Source organism: Podarcis pityusensis, assembly GCF_964106645.2.
Source record: "Podarcis pityusensis genome assembly, chromosome: 5".
NCBI lineage: Eukaryota > Metazoa > Chordata > Lepidosauria > Squamata > Lacertidae > Podarcis > Podarcis pityusensis.
Genome location: NC_138032.1, coordinates 9136231 through 9160412, shown reverse-complemented (window position 1 = coordinate 9160412; position 24182 = coordinate 9136231). Strand labels below are relative to the sequence as shown.

Sequence of the window (24182 nt, the reverse complement as noted above, 5' to 3'; positions counted from 1 at the left end):
TCCTACCCCTTTAAGCTAATTTGAGGAGAATCCCCTAGCCTGGAAGTACTGAACCCAAATTTGTGCAGAAGTTCTATATAGTAATGCATGCAGGTTGATGCCAGTGCATAATCACTTACTTTTTCAGCCTCTCAGTCTTGATAAAGGCTGGGGGTGGGGAACCTTTTTCAGTCATAAGGGGCACTTTCCCTGATGGGAAGATTGGTGGTGGTGTGGGGGGCTACAGGCTAAAGTGAGCAAGATAATAGGGGTGACCTTCACCTTCGTCCAGTAGGCTACACAAAAGCCAGCGGTTTCCCCATACACACTTCATCCACCCAAACATGAGACATTATCACTGTTCAAGGACACATCCCAGCCAGAGAAAGTCATGTGTGGTGGCATCTGCAGCGGAAAACTGCAGGAGAGGGGCTGTAGGCTTTGAACCCCACTTTGCAGCCCCACCTGCCACTCTTCTACCAGCTGGGGCTCCAGACCCAGTTTCCATCCTTGAAAGAGAAGTCGTGTTTTCCAGATGTAGTTGGATTCCAGCTCCCATCAGCTCAACCCAGTATGGCCAATGGCCAAGGATAATGGGAGTTGTAGTCCAGCTTGATCCTCAATTTAGAAAGCGCCTTTGCCAGTTTGTGCCTTTTCAAAGCAGCCAAGGCTGAAATTGGGAAGGAAATTGCATGGTAGCAATGGGGCCTGAGGTGGAATCCTGAACTCTGGAACAGGGCTGGAGAAGTATAGCTTCTTCTTGCTCACTTGGCAGTAGTCTGGTCTTAGCAGCTGAGCTTCAGGAAGGGAAATTGAGTGAGACAGGATGTGAAACAGGTTGTGAAATGCAGTCTTCTCTCTCCCTGCACCATCACCAGCTCTCAGTGGGAAAGGCTGGGCAGGATAAGGGAAGTATTTGGTCCACTGTCGGATTGTGACTGTGCAGCTCTAAAAGGTAGGCTGGTCTTCACTTGCAGGTCCAGTGGGAGGAGTTGTCCTGGCTCCATGCTTCAGGGAAAGTCAGAAATAGTGAGATTCCAAAGCTTAGCAGGAAGTGAGAGAATGTCCTCACATTCCTCTAAATCAGGCATATGCAAACTCGGCCCTCCAGATGTTTTGGGACTACAACTCCCATCATCCTTAGCTAACAGGACCAGTGGTCAGGGATGATGGGAGTTGTAGTCCCAAAACATCTAGAGCAGTGTTCCCCAACCCTGGGCCTCCAGCTGTTTTTGGACTACAATTCCCATCATCCTTGACCACTGGTCTTGCTAGCGAGGGATGATGGGAGTTGTAGTCCAAAAACAGCTGGAGGCCCAAGGTTGGGGAATACTGATCTAGAGGGCCGAGTTTGCCTGTGCCTGCCCTAAATTCTCTGACTCTTGCCACTTGAGAGTGTGTTCCAGCAAAGTGAGATGCCAGTCCCACAGGTTTCTCTGTACAAGTCAGAGGACTTTGGGAAGAGGAGGAGGTAGTCTTCACATCCCTGGTCAGTAGCTAGTTCTGCTGCATGGCCAAGTGCCTGTATTTCCTTCCTCTCTGTAGGGTGAGATCTCCATATCTCATGTGCTTAGTTTTGCGTTCATGAACAATGGCTGGGAGAGGCAAAGGGTGGGGTGGGTGCTCTTCTGCTGCTGTCTTTCTCTCTCTCCCTCCCTCCTTCCCTCCCCCACTTCTCAGAGTGTGAAATCCGGGCAACGGATGTGTGGGTCTCCTATTCGGTGACTAACTCTTGTGGGTTTTGCTCTGTATCAAACCTTTGCCACCTCACTTGCTACTTTTAGGATCTACTACCTCACTTGCTACTTCCTGTATAAATGTCTTCTGCCTTTTGGTATCTGTTTCCACTTTGCTTTGATGTATTCATTCTGCACCATCACCCCAGTTCCTTCTTTTTATGTGCTCTGGCAGAAAACCAGTAATTTTCCCTTAACTTGCACTACCTGCAGGTGCTAATTTCTTCTGACACTTGTATACTTTTTGACACTTGCCTAAATTCATACTTGTTTTGATGGCTATTGTCCAAAACTCTTGGGAAACACTACAAAGGTTAAAATAATACCATTAATCAATGTATTTAAATTATATTAAAGAGCATTTCAGGAATGAATAGCAGATGTTCCTTCTTTCTACCATATGTTGAATTCAGCAGAGGTTTTTTAATTGTGGAAAGTAATTGTTTAAACTGTTGGGGATTTCTATAGCAGTAAACATAATCTTTGGGTTAGATGTTGAATGCTAGTTCCAGTGCATGCTTATCACTGAGGTCAACTGGTTGTCCTTGGGCAAGGAATCATTTGGTGGTATTAGATTAGCTCTATTGAAGATAGTGCCATAACATAGTTAGGATCATTAATTTCAATGGATCTGCTCTGAGTAAAACTTAGCTGAGTACCACCCACTATCGTCTGAGGATAAAATCCAGGCTTACTTGATATCAAGTATTGTAAATGCTGTAGAAATTATTTGTGGATATAAGTGGAATCACTTTTCTTCTTTCAGGGTTTTGACCCACCACATCAGAGTGATAACCGAACTATTTATATAGCCAATCGTTTTCCTCAGCATGGTCATTATGTTCCTCAGAAGTTTGCAGAAAACAGAATAATCTCCTCTAAGGTAAGGGAAACCTTTACCTACCTGAATTTTTGCTTTGTCCCGCATGCTGGATAAAGGTAGGTTTTGACTTTGTCTATCCAGGTAGTGTTAGAATACAAAAAATAACCAACCAGCAGCCCAACTCAAAAACATATGTCCAAAAGCTCAGATTTCGTACCAGCAATAATATGCACCTACATATTTGTGTATTTTCACATTGTTTCACAGACTGCATTGATTGTAGCACACTTAACTTCCGAATGCCTTGTTTTCCTGTAAAGTCTAAAACTGCTGTTACAGCATTATCAAATAATGCAAAACCGTTCATCCACCTGCTGAATATGCGTTGACGTCTCCATTAGTATCATGTACAAGAAAATCATTGGGTTGGTCCTAATTCTGAGTTTTGGGGCATGGTTTGACATACACCAGCACATCTAGGGTGTGAGGATGATTAAGTAGGAAATGTTTACAAAGCAATCCCGCATAGAGATCGGGGCTTCTTTAAAATTAATACTTAATGTATGATTGACCTTTCCAATTAATCCATTAAACCAAAGTACAGTATATTCCCCAAACTGCCTATTCTTGGTCAGTACACTGATTTTCTGCTCACTGCTTAAAAGAGAATTTGTTAGGGACCGTGTCTGTGTCCATAAAAGAATAAGAAGTTAAACTCCCCCCAGTGCTGGCCAGATGTCATGACAGCGGATGCTGGAAAAGAATAGCAGAGTGTGAATGGCTATTAGCACAATATTTTGGTGAAACTTGGCTGGTGATAAATCTGAGTGGAATTTAAATGAATGGTGCTGGCGGCAACCGTAGATTCTACAGGGCAGGTTTCTAAAACTCGCTGTCAGTTTATTCTTTTAAATAACTTTTTAGAAATGAGAACGCTGCAAAGGCTAAAAGAATGTTGGGAATGGGACCTTATGCTTTGAAATACGAAAATAGGCAATAGTTGCAACAGGCAACGCTGCATGGACAAAATTATGGAGTAAGAAGTCAGTGCATTCTGTGTCAATGTAAGGAAAGCAAGCAATGCATAAAAACATTTTCTGTTGGCACTTCATGCCTATTAAATTGCCTTCCACCTCACCATCATTTTCTCAGAGGTACTGGAGATGTAGTATCTCCAGTTCCCGCTCTGTGTATTATATTGTGTATATGTGTTTTGTAAGGGGGGGGGGGGAATTAACTGGTTATTTACAGGTTACAGCAAGACTGCCCATCACATGCATTTGGAAATAATAGGGAAAAGCCACGATGTAAACTTGGTATGATAAAGTCTGGTTGCTGGCCATGTCTGAAAAGCTAACCCCAAAAGTTCAATTCTATAGAGGATTGTAAAAAAAATAAAAAAGGCATTTTATCCAGTCCAGTTTGACTTCGTAAAACGTATAAACAATCAAAGTGACTAATGTATTCCAAGTCAGAGAGGTCAAACAATTTTATGGCCATTTTGTGGGGGGAAAGTACATTTATAATGCATTGGTGTAAGTTCAGAAACATGTAAATCCCTTATTAGGTATAATAAAATCTACCGTATTTTTCCATGTATAAGACGCACCACATGTGATGTCAAGTGTGGGGAAGGTGACTGTGATTTGGGGGAAATGATTTTATGGTCCAAAGTAGAATCCAAACCAGGCCAAATTAGGTCTCTGGACTGGAGGTTGCCATCCCTCTGCCAGATTTTAGGTGGTCAAAAGCTGAACTTGGAAAATAAGTTTTTCAGTCTCTAATTGCTATCTCTCAAGTCTTTTCCTTGGTGTGGTGTTAAACTAATGGTAAAAAAAATTTTGACATGAGATTTTGGGAAGACAGTTATCTTATTTTAGATCCACTTAATAAATTTCTTGGGGAAACTCCCTAATATTTAAAGCTGAAAATTGTTTTATCTTCTGCAGTGTGGCTTGTGACTCTGCTTGTAACTGTTGATATTTCTTTCTTTTACAGTATACTGTATGGAATTTTGTTCCCAAAAATTTATTTGAGCAGTTCAGAAGGGTAGCCAACTTTTATTTTCTTATTATATTTTTGGTTCAGGTAAGTAATTTATATTCCGCTTAATACCAAAATAAGCTTTAAGTAATTTATAGGCTTCTAAGTGATTGGATAATCTAGCATTGCTTTAGGATATATAACAGATGTGGACTCTCACATACGGGAATTGATTGTTATGGTTGTTGATTGTTGAATATAAGGATGCTAGTGTATGAGGGTTTGGTTTAGTAACTCTTAATGCATAGAATTAAGCCTTGACATTTTGCAAATATGAGGGGTTGGTTTCCAGTGAATTTGATTGTTAATACAATAATTTAGAATAAAAAAATTGTCCAGTAGCACCTTAGAGACCAACTTCGTAGGACCAACATGGCTATCTACCTGAATAATTTAGAAGGAAGAGTTAAAACCTTGAAAGAAATTTATAGTCAAATGTTGCTGGTAAGTGTGAGATAGTCAGTAGTAATGGATTTGCTCTGAGGTGGAGTGGGAGAGGTAATCTCTATTCATTTCTCGCTAAGCCAGAAACTGACCAGGTAACTTGCTTGATGTGATACACTTTGCATATTCTCACTACCCACCTACCATGAATAGAAAAGAATTCAGGAAAGTTAGAATACTCAGGCATTAGCTTTGGAGCATAAATGCATGGTGACATGTATTCCATTACTGTCAAAATAAGAAAGGACATCCTTTTTCCTTGTTTTGGTAATCTGATAGGGAGTTTCTCAAACCCCTGTCAATAAGGAGCATCCCCTATAACATATGAAGGAGAGCTTGAGAGTTAAATCATCTCTTTTTTTTTTTTTTTTAAAGCAATTTATTAGGTTTTACAATAAAAATAAACATAATAAGCAATATAACATTGATCTTAACATATTTTCACATTTTCTTTGGACTTCCTCACATCTCCCGCTCCCACTTTCATCGTTGTAACATTTGGTCAGCAATTTATCATCTTATTTAAATTCTTATATCCCTTCTATATTTCATAATCTTATAATTCTCAGAAGGAGCTAAATTTCACAGTCTTACTTATTTTCTTAAAAACTTCTAAATTTAGTGGTGCTCAGTTATTTTGATCTAGCATCTTATTTAGCATTCACTCAAATTACAATACTTTTGTAAATAGTTCTTAAATTTCTTCCAGTCCTCCTCAATCCTCTCTTCTCCCAGGTCACGGATTCTGCCGGTCATTTCAGCCAGTTCCATATAGTCTATCAGTTGTATCTGCCATTCTTCCAGTGTGGGTAGATCTTGAGTTTTCCAATGTTTTGCGAGAAGTATCCTTGCTGCTGTTGTTGCGTACATAAAAAATGTCTGGTCCTTCTTTGCCACCCCTTGGCCGACAATACCCAAAAGGAAAGCCTCTGGTTTCTTAGTGAAGGTATATTTAAATACCTTTTTCAGTTCATTATAAATCATTTCCCAGAACGCCTTCACTTTAGGGCAAGTCCACCAGAGGTGGAAGAACGTTCCCTCGCACTCTTTGCATTTCCAACACTTATTATCAGACAGGTGGTAAATTTTAGCAAGTTTGACTGGGGTCATATACCATCTATAAATCATTTTCATTACATTTTCTTTCAGAGCGTTACATGCAGTAAATTTCAATCCATTACTCCACAACCTCTCCCAGTCCTCAAACATGATATTGTGCCCAATGTCCTGTGCCCACCTTATCATAGCCGATTTAACCGTTTCATCTTGTGTATTCCATTTCAACAGCAAGTTATACATCCTTGAAAGTACCTTAATCTTTGGTTCTAGCAATTCTGTTTCTAATTTCGATTTCTCCACCTGGAACCCTAGTTTCTTATCATTTTTAAAAACTTCTTTAATCTGAGCGTAGTGTAACCAATCTCGCACTTTGTCTTTCATTTTCTCCAAGCTCTGCAATTTCCAATTGTCTCCATCCTTTTCTAGTGTTTCCCAATATTTTGGCCATTTAGCCTCCATATTGGGTCTTTTTCGGGCCTTGGCTTCCAAAGGTGAAAGCCACCTTGGTGTTTTATTTTCCAGCAAGTCTTTATATTTTGTCCAGACATTAAACAATGATTTTCTGACAATATGGTTCTTAAAGGCCTTATTTGCTTTAACCTTGTCATACCATAAATATGCATGCCATCCAAAGGCATTGTTAAACCCTTCCAAATCTAACACATCAGTGTCTTCAAGAAGTAGCCAGTCTTTTAGCCAGCAAAACGCTGCGGCTTCATAATACAACTTTAAGTCTGGCAGGGCAAAGCCCCCTCTTTGTTTTGCATCGGTTAAAATCTTAAACTTAATTCTGGGCTTTTTGCCCTGCCAGACAAACTTAGAAATGTCTCTCTGCCACTTCTGGAAGCACTCCGTTTTGTCCAAAACCTGAAGTGTTTGAAATAAAAACAACATCCTTGGCAATACATTCATCTTGATAGCAGCAATTCGGCCTAACAAAGAAAGTTTCAATTTTGACCAACTATCTAAGTCTCTCTTAATTTCTGTCCAGCATTTTTCATAATTGTCCTTAAATAGACTTAGATTTTTTACTGTTATGTTTACCCCTAGGTATTTTACTTTTTTAACCACATTAAGTTCCGTCTCATTCTGAAACCGTTCTGACTCTGTATCAGTCAAATTTTTCCCCAAAACCTTAGTTTTCTGTTTATTTAGTTTAAATCCAGCCACCCGACCAAAGTCATTAATCAGTTGTAATACTCTTTTCGTACTGGGCTCTGGCTTCTGCAAAATCATCTCTTTCTCCTCTGCTATTTATTTAATAACCAGTCAGATGGCAAGTAGATTTCTCCCTGGCAACCTGATCAGCCCTCTTACTCAGTTGAGCTGGCCTTTGGGCCGGCTATGCTTGGAGTTATATTGTCTGTTTTGCTGCAGTGCTGTATCAGAGTATTAAAATGCCTCTAAATTGCTTTGTAATAACAGGTGCAATACCTATCAGGCAACCTAAAGTTTGAATATTGTCCAAAACTGCTAAGTAATTTCAAAGCGCACTTTAGACTGCAAAGTCATAAAGCACCCTTCTAGAAATGTATATGAGAGAGCATAATTTCCTAAGAGAGCATTACTGAAGTGTTCCTTCACAACCTTCATGTCTCTCAGTGATAGATAATAAATGTGCAGTGTAAACGTCAACCCACCCCTTCTACCTTTGGTCTAATGCACCTTTCCTCCAGTTGTAATATTGGGCCATGATATTGTCATTGCAGTCCATGACAAGGCAACCCTTTCTAAAGGTATTAGACATGCTTCCTTGCTCCAGCTGTGTTAGGAGGGTCTTAACAAAAGTACTGCCTCATGGCATGGGCTCTTAAGCTTGAGCCTGGCACTAAACGTGTCCCCTTGATGTGTCACAACCAGGAACAACTAGGACCAGCCTGTTGGATTCAGTGCAGCGTGAGCTGTGTGGTAGCAGTAACTGGCCCCTAACAAGAGGACACAAATGTTGACACAACCTTTGGTTCCATCTTGTGCACATGCACACCCCTGGGCTTGGTTTGGTTTCATTTGTTTGTTTCATTTTGTATCATTGGTCAGTTCTATACTGGGTGATTTCAGAACACTCGCTGGGATTTCTGCATAAAAATAGTACATTAAAAATCCATTTGTAGCCATTTAATAAATTTTTAAAAAGTGAGGGCAAAGAGGGTGGGAAACCATGAAACCTCTAAAAGCACCTGGAAAATCAGATTCTCAATAAACGTGTTCAAAGGTTCTTTTCTCTCTTCTGGGTAGTCATTCATCCTGTCTGTGCAGGTTGGCATATAGTGATGTCATCTACTTGTGAGTCATCGGAAACAGGCTTTCCTTTACACTTTTTACAGCTTATTTCACAAGTTCTGTTGAAGCCTCTGCCCCTCTAAAAATAGATCTGAGAAAGAAAGGAATCCTGACATCCAGGAAAAGCTGGTTCATAAGAAAACACACAAATGTTAATGTTTGAGCAGCGAGTTCTATTGAATTGCATTGCCAATATGAACTACTTTGGCTCATTTGTCTCACTTTCCTGTACTGGTGTATTTCCTAGTTGGTACTTGAATGCTTTCAATTTCTGTCAGGGAGACAAATTGAAAAATGCAATTTCATTTGCAACACTTGTTCTGTTTGCAAATAAGGTTAGAATCAGTACTGGGATAATAATAATAATAATAATAATAATAATAATAATAATAATAATTTATTATTTATACCCCGCCCATCTGGCTGGGTTTCCCCAGCCACTCTGGGCGGCTTCCAAAAGAATATTAAAATACTATGTTACATCAAACATTAAAAGCTTCCCTAAACAGGGCTGCCTTCAGATGTCTTCTAAAAGTCTGGTAGTTGTTGTTCTCTTTGACATCTGGTGGGAGGGCGTTCCACAGGGAGGGCGCCACTACCGAGAAGGCCCTCTGCCTGGTTCCCTGTAACTTGGCTTCTCGCAGTGAGGGAACCGCCAGAAGGCCCTCGGTGCTGGACCTCAGTGTCCGGGTAGAACGATGGAGGTGGAGACGCTCCTTCAGGTATACTGGACCGAGGCCGTTTAGGGCTTTAATGGTCAGCACCAACACTTTGAATTGTGCTCGGAAACGTACTGGGAGCCAATGTAGGTCTTTCAAGACCGGTGTTATATGGTCTCGGCGGCCGCTCCCAGTCACCAGTCTGGCTGCTGCATTCTGGATTAGTTGTAGTTTCCGGGTCACCTTCAAAGGTAGCCCCACGTAGAGCGCATTGCAGTAGTCCAAGCGGGAGATAACCAGAGCATGCACCACTCTGGCGAGGCAGTCCGCGGGCAGATAGGGTCTCAGCCTACGTACCAGATGGAGCTGGTACACAGCTGCCCTGGACACGGATTTAACACGGATAATATTAACGGATTTCAGTGCATGCATACACACACACACACACACACACACACACTCCTCACCCCGCCCCCAATGAAATTGGCTTGAACTAGCATATTTCATTTTTTTATACCTCTTCCACAAAGGAGTTCAGACTGGATTTACAATGAAAACACAAAACAAAGCAAGAAGCCATCTAGCATACAGTTAACAAACAAAACCCAGGAAACAAAAGACCGACCTAAATGCTCTTCAAACGATTGTACCTCATTCCAGTAGACTACTGACTGACTTCATGGTTGCAAAAGTGAAGTCCCATAGGCCACATTCATGCATGATGCTAAACTTGGAAAAGGCAGACTGTGTGGCTTTCCAGATGTTGCAGGACTACAGCTCCCATCCCTGATTACTGGACGTACTGGCTGCAGTTTATGAGAACTGGAGACATTTCACTCTTTGTAGAGCTTTAGAGCTCTGTAGATAGCATACAGGTTTCATGGCTTATCATACACACTGGAATCTGCAGCCCAGGCTCTTTCAACCTGGCTGTTGGTATAGCCTTTGTTTTCATTAGAGATGCCTTCGATGCCTTTTGGTGTCAAATGCTACTTACAAATTTAAAAAATACAAGTCCTTATGGAACATAAAGGATGCTGGAAAAGGTGCCTTTGGAGCATGCAAAATGGATGTAAATGAATTTGTAACTCAGGGGTGCAGAATCTAGGACTCTTGGTGTAGAGTTGGAAACAACATGTCCTGATAAATGCATTGCTAGCCAACAGTTTCAAATATATCCTTTCCCACATGTTTGTGGTGCTGTGCTTATGGTGGTTAGCGTTAGCACCTGGGATTGAAAGAAGCTACAAGCCATTAGTCAAATCTGTGTTGTGTGAGCCCTGTTTCTGTGTTCACTGTATTCTCTCCTATACAGGATTATGCTCACCTCTTGTTCAGTGCCATACTACTTAGGTGTATGCTTGAATTGGTCGGTGCCATTTGCCTCAGTGAGTGGGTGGGAAAGAACTTAACTGGTGCCACTGTGTGGTTACTTCGCTCGCTTGCTCACGTTATCTGCTGCATGCACCACACAGTCTTCCAGATGGTTTAGATCGACCACAAGGCAGCACCTCCCATGCCGCTGCATGAAAGTGTGACTAAGCTTGTTGTCAAAACAAATACCAAGTGGTACTTAGCTGCAAACTGATACCTAATAAGTAGGCAAGCCTTAAAACTAGTTCTCTACAAACAAAGCAATTTGGACTACTAAAAAACCCCCCACATATTGGCTCCTTTAAGTGAAACTTCAGTGTTCAAAGTGGATGACAGATTGTCACTACGTTGCCCTAACTGTTTTTCAATAAAGATTGGCTATATAGGATGCTAATCCTTGAAATTCCTTCGTGATTGTTTGCATAAAATCTCTTATTCTAGCTTCCTAGAGATGTGTTAAATCCTCCTTAGGTAGGAAGTCTCTTGGATTAATGTTAGTTTCTGAATAATTGCTGTTCCATTCATTTATTTTCTTGAAGACATGCATCATATCCTGCAAGATGGCGTTTTCTTTCCAGCAACATAAAAACAATAAAAGCAGAGCTTGTTGATATTTTCTGCTGCAGTTAGCACAACAGTGTTAATAGGGCAGGTTGTGATTGCCTATTTTGCAATAAGAGCAAAGGGAACCTGTTAGTTAGGATTAAGGTACATTGCTAGGCATTGTGCAACTTCAGTCTCTCTGTCATGCTGAAATCTTGTTTCACATGTGCCCTTCTCCCAGCAGCTCTGTGAGCAGTCCTCTCTGTGCTGAGAGTGGAAATCTAGGGAGCCACTTTTCAGACCTGTGTCCACTCCTTGTGCTCAGCCTAGACTGATGGACACCACGTTTTCTTCATTCTCACTTGCTGTTGTCCTAAATGCTTCTAAAGCCCAACATGACATTGGGGATGAGCCCTGCATTTTGATTGGTACATGCCTAACGTTCAACCAGGCTTTGCAGCCACTTGGAACCAGCATACCATTCCCAAAAGTTCATGTGGTAGAGGAGAAGAGTTGGGGATGGGGCAGAGTCAGTGCCAGCCACAAACATTGGCCATTGGTCAGTGCCAGCCACAACCAGGCTTTGCAGCCACTTGGAACCAGCATACCATTCCCAAAAGTTCATGTGGTAGAGGAGAAGAGTTGGGGATGGGGCAGAGTCAGTGCCAGCCACAAACATTGGCTAGCTACCAAGCCCAGCTAAGACTTGTAGAGCCCTGCGTTCAGTGTACTATTGTGGCATGTGCTGACGCTGTCTTCATCTTTGTTTTCCTCTCCAGCTTATGATAGATACACCTACAAGTCCAATAACCAGTGGATTGCCATTGTTTTTTGTAATAACTGTGACTGCCATAAAGCAGGTAAGGAAACACAGGTGCTTTAGAAGGTACTCGCTTAGGGCAGATGGACATGCTTTGTGTAATACAGAACAGAACATCCCTGTGTTCAGGTTACTTCCCTGTCTTCCAGAATGTGTAGGGCTGCTTACCTTGTGTTGTGGCATCATCACACTGCAAAGCAGTGCTTAACATGATGTCATGATGCCACCCCATGCAATCCTGTATGTTGCAGAGGATAAACTTGCTACAAGAATGGCTTATGTGACCTATAATTCTTACCTGAAACATGTCAAATTCATCATTTCTATGCACCAGTGAGTGGAGAATCTTGGGCAGAAATGGACAGTTGTGGAGCAGAGTCCAGATATGAGTTTGTCGTACATGTTCTATGGATTTGTCAGTTCATCTGAGATAGAATGGGAGATGGTTTGTATGCAATGGAGCTCGGCCAGCCAAATTCTGGGCAGGTCTGCTGCTGTTGAATCTGTTTGGACCTTCATGAAATTTGAGCAGCATTCTACTAGACTCTAGCTTCTAGCTGAAAACAAGTAAATATGTTTTATGTTGCCAATCAAGCAGGTCAGCCTAGGGTTATTTTTGTCTCGCTGCCATGCAGTCAGTGACTCATAGCAACACCCCTAAGTGGGCAGTGACAGACTCACCCCCAGTTTTTGTGCGAGGACTTTGTATGTCAGTATGCATCATAAATTCTTATTTCCAGCAGCCTCACACTTACCCAGAGGAGTAAGTTCTTGCATAACAATAGCTTATGTACTGAGAGAGGCTATGCTGTATTTGAAAGCTGTACACATTTTGTTTTTGTTTTTGTTCTTCCCAGTCTCCAGGCCTATTGTAATTGCCTTGTCGCAGCCTGTCACTGCCTTGCATTCAGTCAAGTTAGTGGTAACTAAGGGAAGACCAGACATCTGTGGCTTCCTCTAGACTCTCATGACCCTTCTCCAGGCATGCCTACAGGATTTCTCACACCAGCTCTGTCTTCTTTGGGAACATTTCTGTAATACACATGCTGGCCATAAATAAGGCAAAATCACTTGAGTGTCTCTTGAAGGCGGCATTAACTGTATTTGACAATGTAGTGGGAGATTCCACATGAGCTGAACTGCAACACCTAGCAGATTATCCCATTAGTGGACGTGACCTGTCCCATTTGTAGAGGACATGTGTCATAGCATGTCTGCAGGCAGGTGCTGTGATGGAAATTCTAATAAGTTTCTGAGGCTATCTGTGTCACCTCTTGCCTGGTGAATTTGAGTTGCATATCAACAATACAAAATGCTGGTTATTTTCCCCTTCTTTTTCTATCCTAGGTCACTTTTTTCTCAGCCCAACTATCACAAAGGCAGCTAAAAAGTTATGTTTCTGGTCACGGAACACAATTTAAAGTGGAAGCAACACCCTACCTAGAGCCAACTGGGCTGCCAGTTGCTGATCCTTGTTTTTGACTTGATAATGTTATACAGGTGACTCCCCATTTATGTGGGGGTTACAGTCTGGACTCTGTGCATAAAATTGCAAAAAATGGGGAGCACCCCTGGAAGAGTCTTCAAGGAGGAGCAGTGGGGCTTTGTTGAACTGCTCCGTCTCCCTGCCTTACAGCTGATGTGCAGGGTAGTGCAAAAGCAGCAGCAGCAGCTTCCCTGCGTGTCAGCCGAGGAAGCCCCGCTTTCCCACCCCGGCTCGCTCAGCTGATGTGCAGGAACCTTCACCGTGTGTTAGCTGGACTGGTCAACCGAGCACCGCTGTCCCTCCGTATGCACAAACAAGCTCCACAGTTCATCTCACGTGAGCCAGAGAGACAGCAGAGCTTTGTCAACCAGCCTAGCTGGCGCGCAGGAAAGAAACTTTCCTGCACACATCAGCCGAGCAACCTCAGCAAGCCTCTGGCTCACTCCCCAGAGTCTGAAGAGGAGCTCCTCTTCGGGCTCTGGTGGTAGCCTCCACGTGAGCTTGGATGGGCAGCGGGACTTTTCAGCTGACACACAGGGAAGCCACGGCTGTTGCTGCACTACCCCAGATGTCAGCTCTTAGGCTGAGCAGCTCAATAAAGCCCTGCTGCCTCTCCAGCTTGCGAGGATAACCTGCCTGGAGCCCAGAGAGGACATCCTGTTTGTGAGCCAGGCAGACTCTCTAGGATGCTCCCCATTTCCAGTTCCCCAGCACTGCTTGTGTGCACGGTTGCGAGCAAATAGAATGTGCATAAATTGGAAGCTGCCTGTAGTTATCAGCAAATTGGTTGCATAGGTGCTTTTCTTAGGCAGTTATGTGTATTGTTGGCTTTCCCCTCCCCCAAAAAATGCTTCTTTGCATCTTTTCCAGGGCTATGAAGATTGGTTACGCCATAAAGCAGACAATGAAGTGAATGGAGCTCCAGTGTATGTTGTTCGCAGTGGTGGCCTTGTAAAAACAAGATCAAAGAACATTCGGGTATGTGTGTGAGTGGTGCAAAATGATTTTGAACATTTCAAAAGTGTGCATGTATGTTTATATATGTGTGTGTGTGTTTGTGTGTATATACATGCAAATTAAAAACGCAATTTAAAGGGCCGTTGCTTTACATAGCGTGTGTTAATGAAAGTTACAAAAATATTTTTGTGAAGGTGTATTTGAACAGATATTTTTGCCTGTCTTCTCAGGTGGGAGATATTGTCAGAGTAGCCAAAGATGAAACTTTCCCTGTTGATCTCGTACTTCTGTCATCTGACAGAGCAGATGGCTCTTGCTATGTTACTACTGCAAGCTTGGACGGAGAAACTAATCTTAAGGTCTGTTTTCATCACCTTTTGTATACCTTAAGTTAGAAACACATTTAGGTTTTGTTTCCTGATAACCAAGATTGATATATTCCAAATCCCTCTTACAGAAAAGGAGAATGTTGAATTCCCCTGGGTGCACCTCAGAATATCAGAATCACAAAGCATGTTGTTCAAACCAAGGTCTGCATCAGTAGTGACATGACCTGGAGAAAAATGAACCTAATTTCAGTTATACCTGTACACAGTTAAAATAGCAAGTGACAGAACTGCAATTGATGTATGCGTTTACGGTATTCTGATTCTGAAATAGTTACTACCGTCTGCCCTTGAAAATAATTTTATAACTCTCTATAGATAGAAGAATCTGTAAGAAAAGCGTGTGCTGTGCTATGAACAAAACTGTGTGTGTACTATTGGCGTACTAGAGATGCAAAGCTTATGTGCATGTGATGATGTGTGCATTCTGTACGCATAGGGGTCAGTAACTTGAGGGGATGGCTGCCCCACCCAAGATTGATATTCCGTGTTTGCTCATCAGTCAAAAGCCTGCAACAGTTTTATCAAGTGGTGTGCATGTAAATCACCTGATAAGCCTGTCATCTGCATTGCTCTGCTAAATGATGAGAAATCTAAACACTTTGGATTTCTGAACAGATGCAGCACAGTACAGCTGACTGATTTTTCAAAAGGTAATATGCACATTTTGGCAAGTTAGCACTTGACAAATCGTTGTTTATGTTCACTCAGTTTTGCTTTGGGAGCTGATGATGTACCGGAAAATTTAAGATGTGGTTTGGAGGCTTAGGTGGTAACTTAACCAGACAGCTCTGTTTAATGTGTGTATATATGTGTGTGTAAGTTGCAAGCCTATGTCTTTATAGCATTTGCACAATGTGCTGCTCATTGTTGCCTAATGGAACCTGAGTGGTTATTTCTTTTTATTTCAGACGCATGTCGCAGTCCCCGAAACAGCAGTATTGCAGTCAGTTGCCAATCTGGACAAACTTGTAGCTGTTATAGAATGTCAGCAACCAGAAGCAGATCTATACAGGTGTCATTTTTTATAATATATTTTTTTCCCCAAAGAGGATTTGGAAAGCAGTGTTTATAGCGTTCTAAGGATTAGATGATTTTGCAGGAAACTCTTCTAGAAATTCTCATCTTTATGTGAATGCATGAGCTACTTAAATCTGTAAGTACTAGCAGAGAATCTTGCAGTGACAGTGCATACATAACATTCCTGATTTAAACATCCACTTTTTAAATGATAAACCTGGTTGCAAGGCCTGGCAAGGACCAGATTACTTAATGTGGGGTAGTCAACATTTTTATACCTACTGCCCACTAACGCATCTTTCTAGATGGTAAAATTTTCTTACCGCCCACCAGTGCTTGATGGAAGGAGGATTCAGCTTGTGCCATAGAACCCCCTACCACCCACCTAGAATCCTGAAACGCCCACTAGTGGACGGTAGGGACCAGGTTGACAATGCCTGACTTAATGGGTCAATTGATTTGAACATTCATCTGCATCACTGAGCAGCTGCAGAATGAGAACAACTGTCCCATAATTTTCAAAAACTCTGGAGATCTGTGTAGTTTCTTCAGCATTTGGAACAGATCTCTGCAACATTCTAGAATCCTTCACAAACCAGGAGGATTTCTTTGTCAGATCACAGGAGGGGTTTTATTGGTTTGTTTTGCTTTTGTTTTATTATGTATTTTGTGTTTTCATTTCGTATTTATTTTTTTGGTCAGCTGCCCTATGATCTTCGGATGAAGGGTGGTAGACAAATTTTATAAATAAATAAACATTCTCTTCCTTCTATTGCATAGTTGTTGCTAACTCGCAGAGCTGGAATAGAAGAAATATGTCTTTCTGACACATTAATCTCTTTTGCAGATTCGTTGGACGAATAACAATAAGTCAACAAATTGAAGAAATAGTACGGTAAGCCAAGCGTTGGTAAAGGTCATGTGATTTTCCTTGAATTTAAACAGCATGTGTTTACAGCAGGGCTCCACAGCTTGTGAACCACCAAGCTGGGGGCAATCCATCAGCCACCAGGGACTCAGTAAATGGCTTGAAGCTCAGTGATAGAGCACATAATTTGCACATAAGACTTTCTAGATTCAGTGCCTTGCATCTCCAGTTCAGAGCAATGCTTTGTAAAGACATCTTCCTGAGGCCTTGGTGAAGTGCCGCTAGTACAAAATACTGCACAAAATGAGCCAAGGACCTGACTCTGTATGGGACAATTTTGTCTTTTTGCTGCCTGCCTGGGACTGCCCAGATCAGACATAGGTGTGGCTGCTGGATCATGGAGGCATGAGCTGCAGTTCCTTAACTGAGTTGAGTTAAATTTTTAAAAAAACCCTCTAATTTATGCTAAGCCCATTCAGTTTGATTATGTGACCTGACAATCTCGTGTAAGGTAAGCTTGCAAAAAGTGTGTTGCAACTCTATTTTAAAGACTCGTTTTTCCTCTTCCAGACTTAGGCCAGACTCCTGAATGGAGATTAGCTCTGGCATACTTTACGCTAGCATTATTTAACCCATTGTAACTTATACTGGCTTCCCACATTTAGGATTGCCCCCTAATTTCCTTCTTTTGTGCTACTAGAAAAATTTGGTGTATTTATTGAAACCACCAATCTTCTTTGACAGGTATTCATAACAGAATTAAAACCCACAACAACTCTGCTGGATCAGGCCGTAGGTCTATTTTAGTCCAGCATCCTACTTCCTCAATACTTTGATAGCATTTTTATGAGAAAATGACCATCTTAATTGTGTAGCAGAGAACGTTCAGGTAGTTAGTAAAGAATTTGCTTCCTTATTCCAGAGCTTGTTTTGCTAGCGCATAAATACTTGTGGGGAGTGTGCCAACTTCAGTTCCAGTGCTTCTTACATAATCTTGGACAGCTAATTAGGCTTTCTTTGTAGCAGAAACTGTGAAGAGGTGGCTACAGGTTGTGACTTCTTCCTGCACTTAGCAATGCCATGAACTGCTGTATCCCAGCTTGACCAGTTTGGAGTGAACTAACTTGCAAAGCCAGTTTTTATTTCTTGCTGATAAGATCCATTAATCATGTCAATCCTTTAAGAAGATATATCTCTCACTAATCCTGAATTTACAGATGTCTTATAGAAACTGTTTTTCCCTGAGTAGGCTGCCCCACCACCAGATGAAATGTGATCTAATGCAGTTGATGATTGTTCCCCCATTTATGCCTAAACGGCTTGGTTTCTGTGGACAGTCAATCAGAGAAGTTTCTGGTGTGCACCATGCTTCTCCCCTAAAGTAGCTTACAAACAAGTCATTGCACCAACATTCCCCATATCTTTCCTCTCTGGGGTGATAGTTGTGGGAAAGAGACTGACAGCACTCGTCTGGGTAGTGGCCTTATTTGACCGAGGGCCTCCATTTACTGACTTAACTCTCCTGGAGTCATAAACACGTCCTTAAATACTGGTACAGTAGCTATTGGAACAGCAGGCGTTTCAAGCACCCCAGGGGTATCTGTTAAGAGTAACTGCAGGAGTTGGAGTTGTTACTCTTGTCTTTGCAGTAAAAAATAACACAGAACTGTAATTTTACAAGTTCAACCTCTTGTTTGCAAAGGGAAATGAAATTGTGAGTTGCCCAAGGTTTGCATCTTGTTAAATGGTAGGATAATAATGATGTTCTAAAAGAAACGCAAGCTAATACAGCCGCTGTTCAGTGGTGTGAGCATTACACGCAGATGCTACACTTGCTATAGGTACAAATAATCCTGGAGTTACTGCAAAAAAAATTGAAATGTGCAGATAATTAATGTTGCGTGAATTTATTGAAACCAAACGTTCTTTAGTTCTTAGACGTGCACAGTAGTATTAAAAGTCCTTCGGGATCATGTCATAAGTCCATTTTAGTTTAGCATTTTTTCCCTCCAGTGGCCAGTCAGATGCCTGCAGGATGCTCAGAAACTAGATTTGAGGATCAACAGCAGTAGGGGACTGCTACCCCCATCAGCTGGTATTTAGTAGCCTCCACACCAGAGACAGTCCATATAGTGTTAATACGTCTATCAAGGGCAGTCTTCCATTAACTTGTCCTAGCCCCTTTTATGAACAAGTTATCATAACTGCAGTGTATATCTCCTTCCCCTCACTCCCCATTTCATCTTCTGTTTTGAGTTACTTTAGGCAAAATAGGAATGTTACCTGTTCTGTTTGGCTCTTGACTGTTACCAAGGATGAAATGTCACGCATAGCTTTCTTCACCTTGAATGAACCATAGCTTTATCCCTGTTGTTTATTCTCATTTGGTGCAAGTTGCATTTTGGAATTGGTGGAGTGGACATCTAAGCAAATGGCTGTTGATATGTTGTGTTCTGCCAACATAAAAATTGACCTCTTTCTTTTTCAGACCTCTTGGACCAGAAAGTCTCTTACTTCGTGGAGCAAGATTGAAAAACACCAAAGAAATTTTTGGTTTGTAACCACATAAGTATTTCACGAATTGCTCAGAGATTCTTGAGGCAGGTTCCCCGGAATGTAGTTATCTCTTGAGCGTCAGTCAGAGGGGAACACTTTGGTGTACCTTGAATCATCTTCCCACTCTCCCTTTGACTAGGCCGTTGGCGTTGCCATTCACCAGCATAGCCTGAGTAATCAGGGTGGCTTAAGGGCTCACACCCATAATTATTAATGTACAGTTTCTGCAGACTGCTAAAATAGTCACAGACTAAATGTGCTGCAGAAACCCAGCAGACCCATCAACCAGAAATGCAGCTACCAGCCCCGCAAAGCCTTCTTTTAGAATAAAATGTCTGTCTGGCTTCTAAAAACTAACAGAAAGGTTGGAGTTGGTCCCTCGGGAAAGGAGTTCCACAGACTTTTTGCCATTGCAGAGATGGCCTTGTCCCAGGTACCACCGTTCTGCCAACCATACTTTGACTCTGGGTGAACACAGAGCAGAGCCCCTTAGGAAAAGATAAGAGTTTGACGTATTCTGGACACAAACAATATAGGGCTTTTAAAGGGCAAAAGGAGCACTTTGAATTGGACTCTGAAACCAACTGAAAGTCAATGAAGATGTTGCAAAACCAGCATATCTCCATTTGGAATGCCTTAATTAATACCCTGGTGGTTATATGCTTGACCAGCTGTTTCCCAAGCATGTTTCAAAGAGTGAAAAAGCTGATGCAGTTTTGTGGAGCATTTGACTTAGGTGGCTATTACTTTCAAAGCAAATTTCACGTGCAACTGCAGTATATTAGATGAAATGTAATAATAATGGTAATTAATGCTTTGATGTATTGCTTGCCCTTCACCATAAGGTCTTGGGGTGGGTTGCAGCAATTTAAAATACAATATTAAAAACAGTTGAAAACAAATGGCAGTCACAAGAGTAGGCTGGGTCCTAAAAATCTTTCTCTCTGGGGTCAAAAGCCTGAGTAAAGAAGTGCATCTTCAGTGTACAACCCAAACTGCTTAATGAAAATGCTAGACAAAACTCTTCGGGGAGGAAATTCCACAACTTAAAACTTTATGGCTAATGGGTTTCACATACCCCTTGTATAATGGATATTAGCACAGACTTCAGAACAAGCTCACAATAGGACTTAAATTGGCTGTGTTTGGACATAACTTTGCACAAGGCAGGCCTGTTTTCCCCTTCTGCCATGACCATGAGAAGAGAAGAGGCTGCTTCTTCCATTTTTGTATCACAGTTCAGCATAAGCCGTGGTTAATCCAACAATTAGTTGAAATAAAACAGCTTCATAAACAATGGTTAGCAGTTGGTTTTTCCCTAACCATAGTGAGCGACAGTTAGTCCATAGTGTGGGATGGCACAACAAGCTGCAGTTAAATTAAAACAGAAGCAACAACTCTCAGACGCCTCCTTACAGCTGTTGCCGGTGTTGGGGAGGCAGCGGTGGTAGCAGGGAGTGTGCACTGCAGCTAGCTCTCATGACGCTAAGCTGGGATTTAGCTTTGTATCTGAACAAGCCCACAGTTTCTCATAACAGGGCATTGCTACAAATCTAATGTTTCTTGTATGGCTTTGCAGTCACAACGATAAAAATAGCACTCTGTTTTTTTTTTAATCAGCTCATGCTGCAGATACCAAGTCTAAACATCGATTTTGTTTGTTGTAGGTGTTGCAGTGTATACAGGAATGGAGACGAAGATGGCATTAAATTACAAGAGTAAATCACAGAAACGATCAGCAGTGGAAAAGTATGTGTCCTGCAGATTTTCACTGACTGGAAAATTGTAATGCTTTCAAAGTTCTCATAGGGTATTGTAAGCTGCAAAACTGGAAATTTTAAGTGCTAATTTTCTGGGGAATGGAAAAAGAATCCTATTGTAATCTCTTAAGTTTTTGAAGAGAACTGAGGTGTTGTGCTGGAAAATGACATGAGAATTGGGCCTTCTATATTTGATGTGAAGACAGGAGTGCCTGGCCTGCTCTGGTCCATGGGGTCACGAAGAGTCAGACGCGACTAACAACAACAATATTTGATGTAGTCCAGAGTATTCTAAGACTGATGAGCCGTGTCTACTTGCCCTTCACTCTCCAAGGATTTGCTTTGCTGCACTTTCTGCTTAATGAGCCTGTCCTTCCAAACTCCCCCATTGCCATATTGTCTTTCCAGTCCCTTTCCTCCCTAGGCTGGGAACAGAGGATTTCTCCTCCTGACTTTGCATACCCTGTTCCTCATAGGGAAGAGCAGCGTTCTTCTTGCGCAACCAGAGATGGTTAGAAACAGGAGGGGAACATAAGACTGAACAGTTCTTCCTTTCTTCTGTCCTGAGCAAGATAATCTTCCACTACTGTGGGCAATTTTGACCTCTGGCTACAAACTAGAAGGTCATATTCACGCAAAGACCGAATCACCGTCTTATTTTTTAACTGGAGTTGCTTTTATCTCCACCCACAAATATGCATGAGGATGTGTTTTTGCAGCAATGTATGGTTGTGTTTAAATTGTGCCCAGTCTTCCATGCTTGCTAATGAAGCTTTTTTTACAGGGTTATTGACATCTTGTGGATATTTGTGCATTAAATCAGCACCCACCAATTTTGTTTCCTTAGGTCTATGAATTCCTTTTTAATTATCTATCTAATAATCCTCCTCTTTGAAGCAATCTTGAGTACAATATTGAAATATGCCTGGCAGTCGGAAGAAAAGTGGCATGAGCCTTGGTATAACCGGCAAACTGATCATGAAAGAAACAGCAGCAAGGTACAGTGTAAAATTATGTGCACGTTCTAGGTGATTCCCCCTCTCCCCATGCTGCCTTGCCTAGTACTAGAGGGATGTAGCCATGCTGCTTAGACAGTTACTTGCTCAGAGATTCCTTCTCTTCACTTCTAGGGAGCAGTGCCAGAATGTAAGTTTCCCAAGTTTGAGAGACATCCCATTGTTACAAGCCATTTTGCACATTGAGTAACTGATACTGGCATTGGTTTGTGCATGCACTAGCCAAGTCTACAGAGGCATATTAGCCTATGAAGTTAGTACTGCAAAAAGATTTCGTAGGAAAATGGTGCACTGCATCCAAGACGGCAGTTTGCAAAGGGTCCAGTATTTTATAGCAAAGGTGTACTTTAAGATGTGGCACAGTGGTTAGCCTTCCATTGCAGAGAACTGAGTTCTGTTCCCGACTGAACCACAACAAAAGTGTACTGGGTCATCTTGGTTCTGTCGCTATCTCTCAGATTAACTGACCTCACAGGGTTGCTTTGTGGATAAAATATGGCAGTGGGGGGGGGGAGCAACCATGGATGCCGCTCAAAGCTATCTGAAGGTGGGATGCAACTATAACCTAAATAAAATAAAAACAAAATAATCATTCCAGTTCAAAGCTTTCATATCAACCCAAACAGAAAGGATAGCTTTTCAAAGGAGGTATTGCAGTCTCCAGTTGATAATAAGTGACTAAAAGGACAGCGGGGCATTTTGCAATGATTATTATTTATTCTTAAATCAATATGTTTCACTTTCAGTTTGGTGAATACTATTTCTCTTTCTTTCTCATTCAGATTCTGAGATTTATTTCAGATTTCCTTGCTTTCCTGGTCCTTTACAACTTCATTATTCCCATTTCACTGTACGTAACTGTTGAGATGCAGAAATTTCTAGGATCTTTTTTTATTGGTTGGGATCTTGACCTCTATCATGAAGAAACGAATGAGAAGGCCCAAGTGAATACTTCAGACCTCAATGAAGAGCTGGGACAGGTATAGAATGGATGTTTCAATATGACTTCCCCCACCCAAGTTCAGAACAGTCTATAATTCCAGTAGCTGCTGAATTTATTCTAAAGTTGTTATTGATCAGTGATTTTGTGTACTTACCTTGCATTACCTATAAGCAGAGTGATGCACAATTCACACAAGCATGGGAAAGGTGCAGAATTTTGAACTGACATTCTTTATTTTGAGAACCTTAGTTTTAAAAAACCGTTTCCTACCCTTTAGAAAATGTGTAGAAATCTCTGAGACCAGAGAGAATTCAATGGGCTTTTTAGTTGCTGTGGGTTGGGGCTTCAATGCGATGCAATAATGCCTCAATCCTTTTTATTACTTACTGACGGTTGAACAAATTGTATAGCACAGAGTTGCCTCCTGAAGAGTTTCAAAATTCCAGTACTTCAAATGAAAAGGAAAGGAGACGTTGGAGAGTTCTTCCAACTGGAAGATGGACAGTGGACCAATGGCTTGACTCTGCTTAAAACAGTTTTGTACATTCAAAACCTAGGCTAACTTTCCATAATGCAGGCTGCAGAAACAAGAGAATTGTGTTATCTTAATGCGTGTTTGTGTGTTAGGACAACAGTGTTGAGCAATTCATGATAGACAAAAGAAAGTACTTTTAAACACTGAAGGTGAGAGAGTGGCTTTTCCCCAGCGTTTTGCTATGTAATGGGATTTGAGTACCACTCCCAGTTCAGCCTTGTGTCACATCAACACAAGATCACATCAACATTTTGTGTGCAGGTGGGGGAACAGACAAACTTGGTTTCACTGCTCCTAAACCTATTTTTCTTATCTCTCTTCTCAACTTAACATAGGTGGAGTATGTGTTTACAGATAAAACTGGTACATTAACTGAAAATGTGATGCAGTTTCGGGAATGTTCTATTAATGGTATAAAGTACCAAGAGATCAATGGCAAACTGGTTCCAGAAGGGCTGATTGAGGATGTTCCAGATGGAATACAGCCTAGACTGGTAAGATTTTCTCCCAGTTACAATTCATTAATGTCTCCGGTTAAGTAGTTTAACACTCCTCAAGACTGGGTTCCAAAAGGGACTTATTGAAGTGTTCAATAGGAGAATTGAATGATCGTTGAGCAGAGGTTTAGGTGCTTTTTTTTGAGGGACAGTGAATTGTTTATTTGGAGAGAACAGCCAGATGATGTGCAGGCTTACTTCGAACAGTATTCCATGGGACATTTTCCAAGTTAACGTTCATTGGATTGCAGTCATGCATCTTGAGCCTATCCATGTTCTTGCTTGGAAGCAAATCTGATTTCTTGCAGTGGGTCTTTACCCCAAGTGAGTGCTGCATAGGAGTGCAACCTTTAGCAAGAGCGACTATATACGTTGTGCATCCTCTTGACTCATTTTTG

The 24182-nt window shown here is 41.6% G+C and overlaps 1 protein-coding gene across 11 annotated transcripts in view; it reads left to right on the top strand.

Moving 5' to 3' along the window:
- The window catches only part of ATP11B (ATPase phospholipid transporting 11B (putative)), an 86569-nt gene that overhangs the window by 16498 nt on the left and 45889 nt on the right, over window positions 1-24182 (top strand). For all 11 annotated transcript variants that reach the window (XR_013987028.1, XR_013987029.1, XM_081007813.1 and 8 more), the window contains exons 2-13: window positions 2482-2598; window positions 4537-4626; window positions 11720-11800; window positions 14117-14224; window positions 14434-14562; window positions 15501-15604; window positions 16457-16504; window positions 18966-19030; window positions 20701-20782; window positions 21641-21791; window positions 22592-22789; window positions 23623-23781. Coding sequence is in view for 9 of the 11 variants with exons in the window: in XM_081007813.1 (XP_080863939.1) it covers window positions 2482-2598; window positions 4537-4626; window positions 11720-11800; window positions 14117-14224; window positions 14434-14562; window positions 15501-15604; window positions 16457-16504; window positions 18966-19030; window positions 20701-20782; window positions 21641-21791; window positions 22592-22789; window positions 23623-23781 (1332 nt within the window). In the remaining 2 variants the exon portion in view is untranslated. The remainder of the gene's footprint in view (window positions 1-2481; window positions 2599-4536; window positions 4627-11719; window positions 11801-14116; window positions 14225-14433; window positions 14563-15500; window positions 15605-16456; window positions 16505-18965; window positions 19031-20700; window positions 20783-21640; window positions 21792-22591; window positions 22790-23622; window positions 23782-24182) is intronic.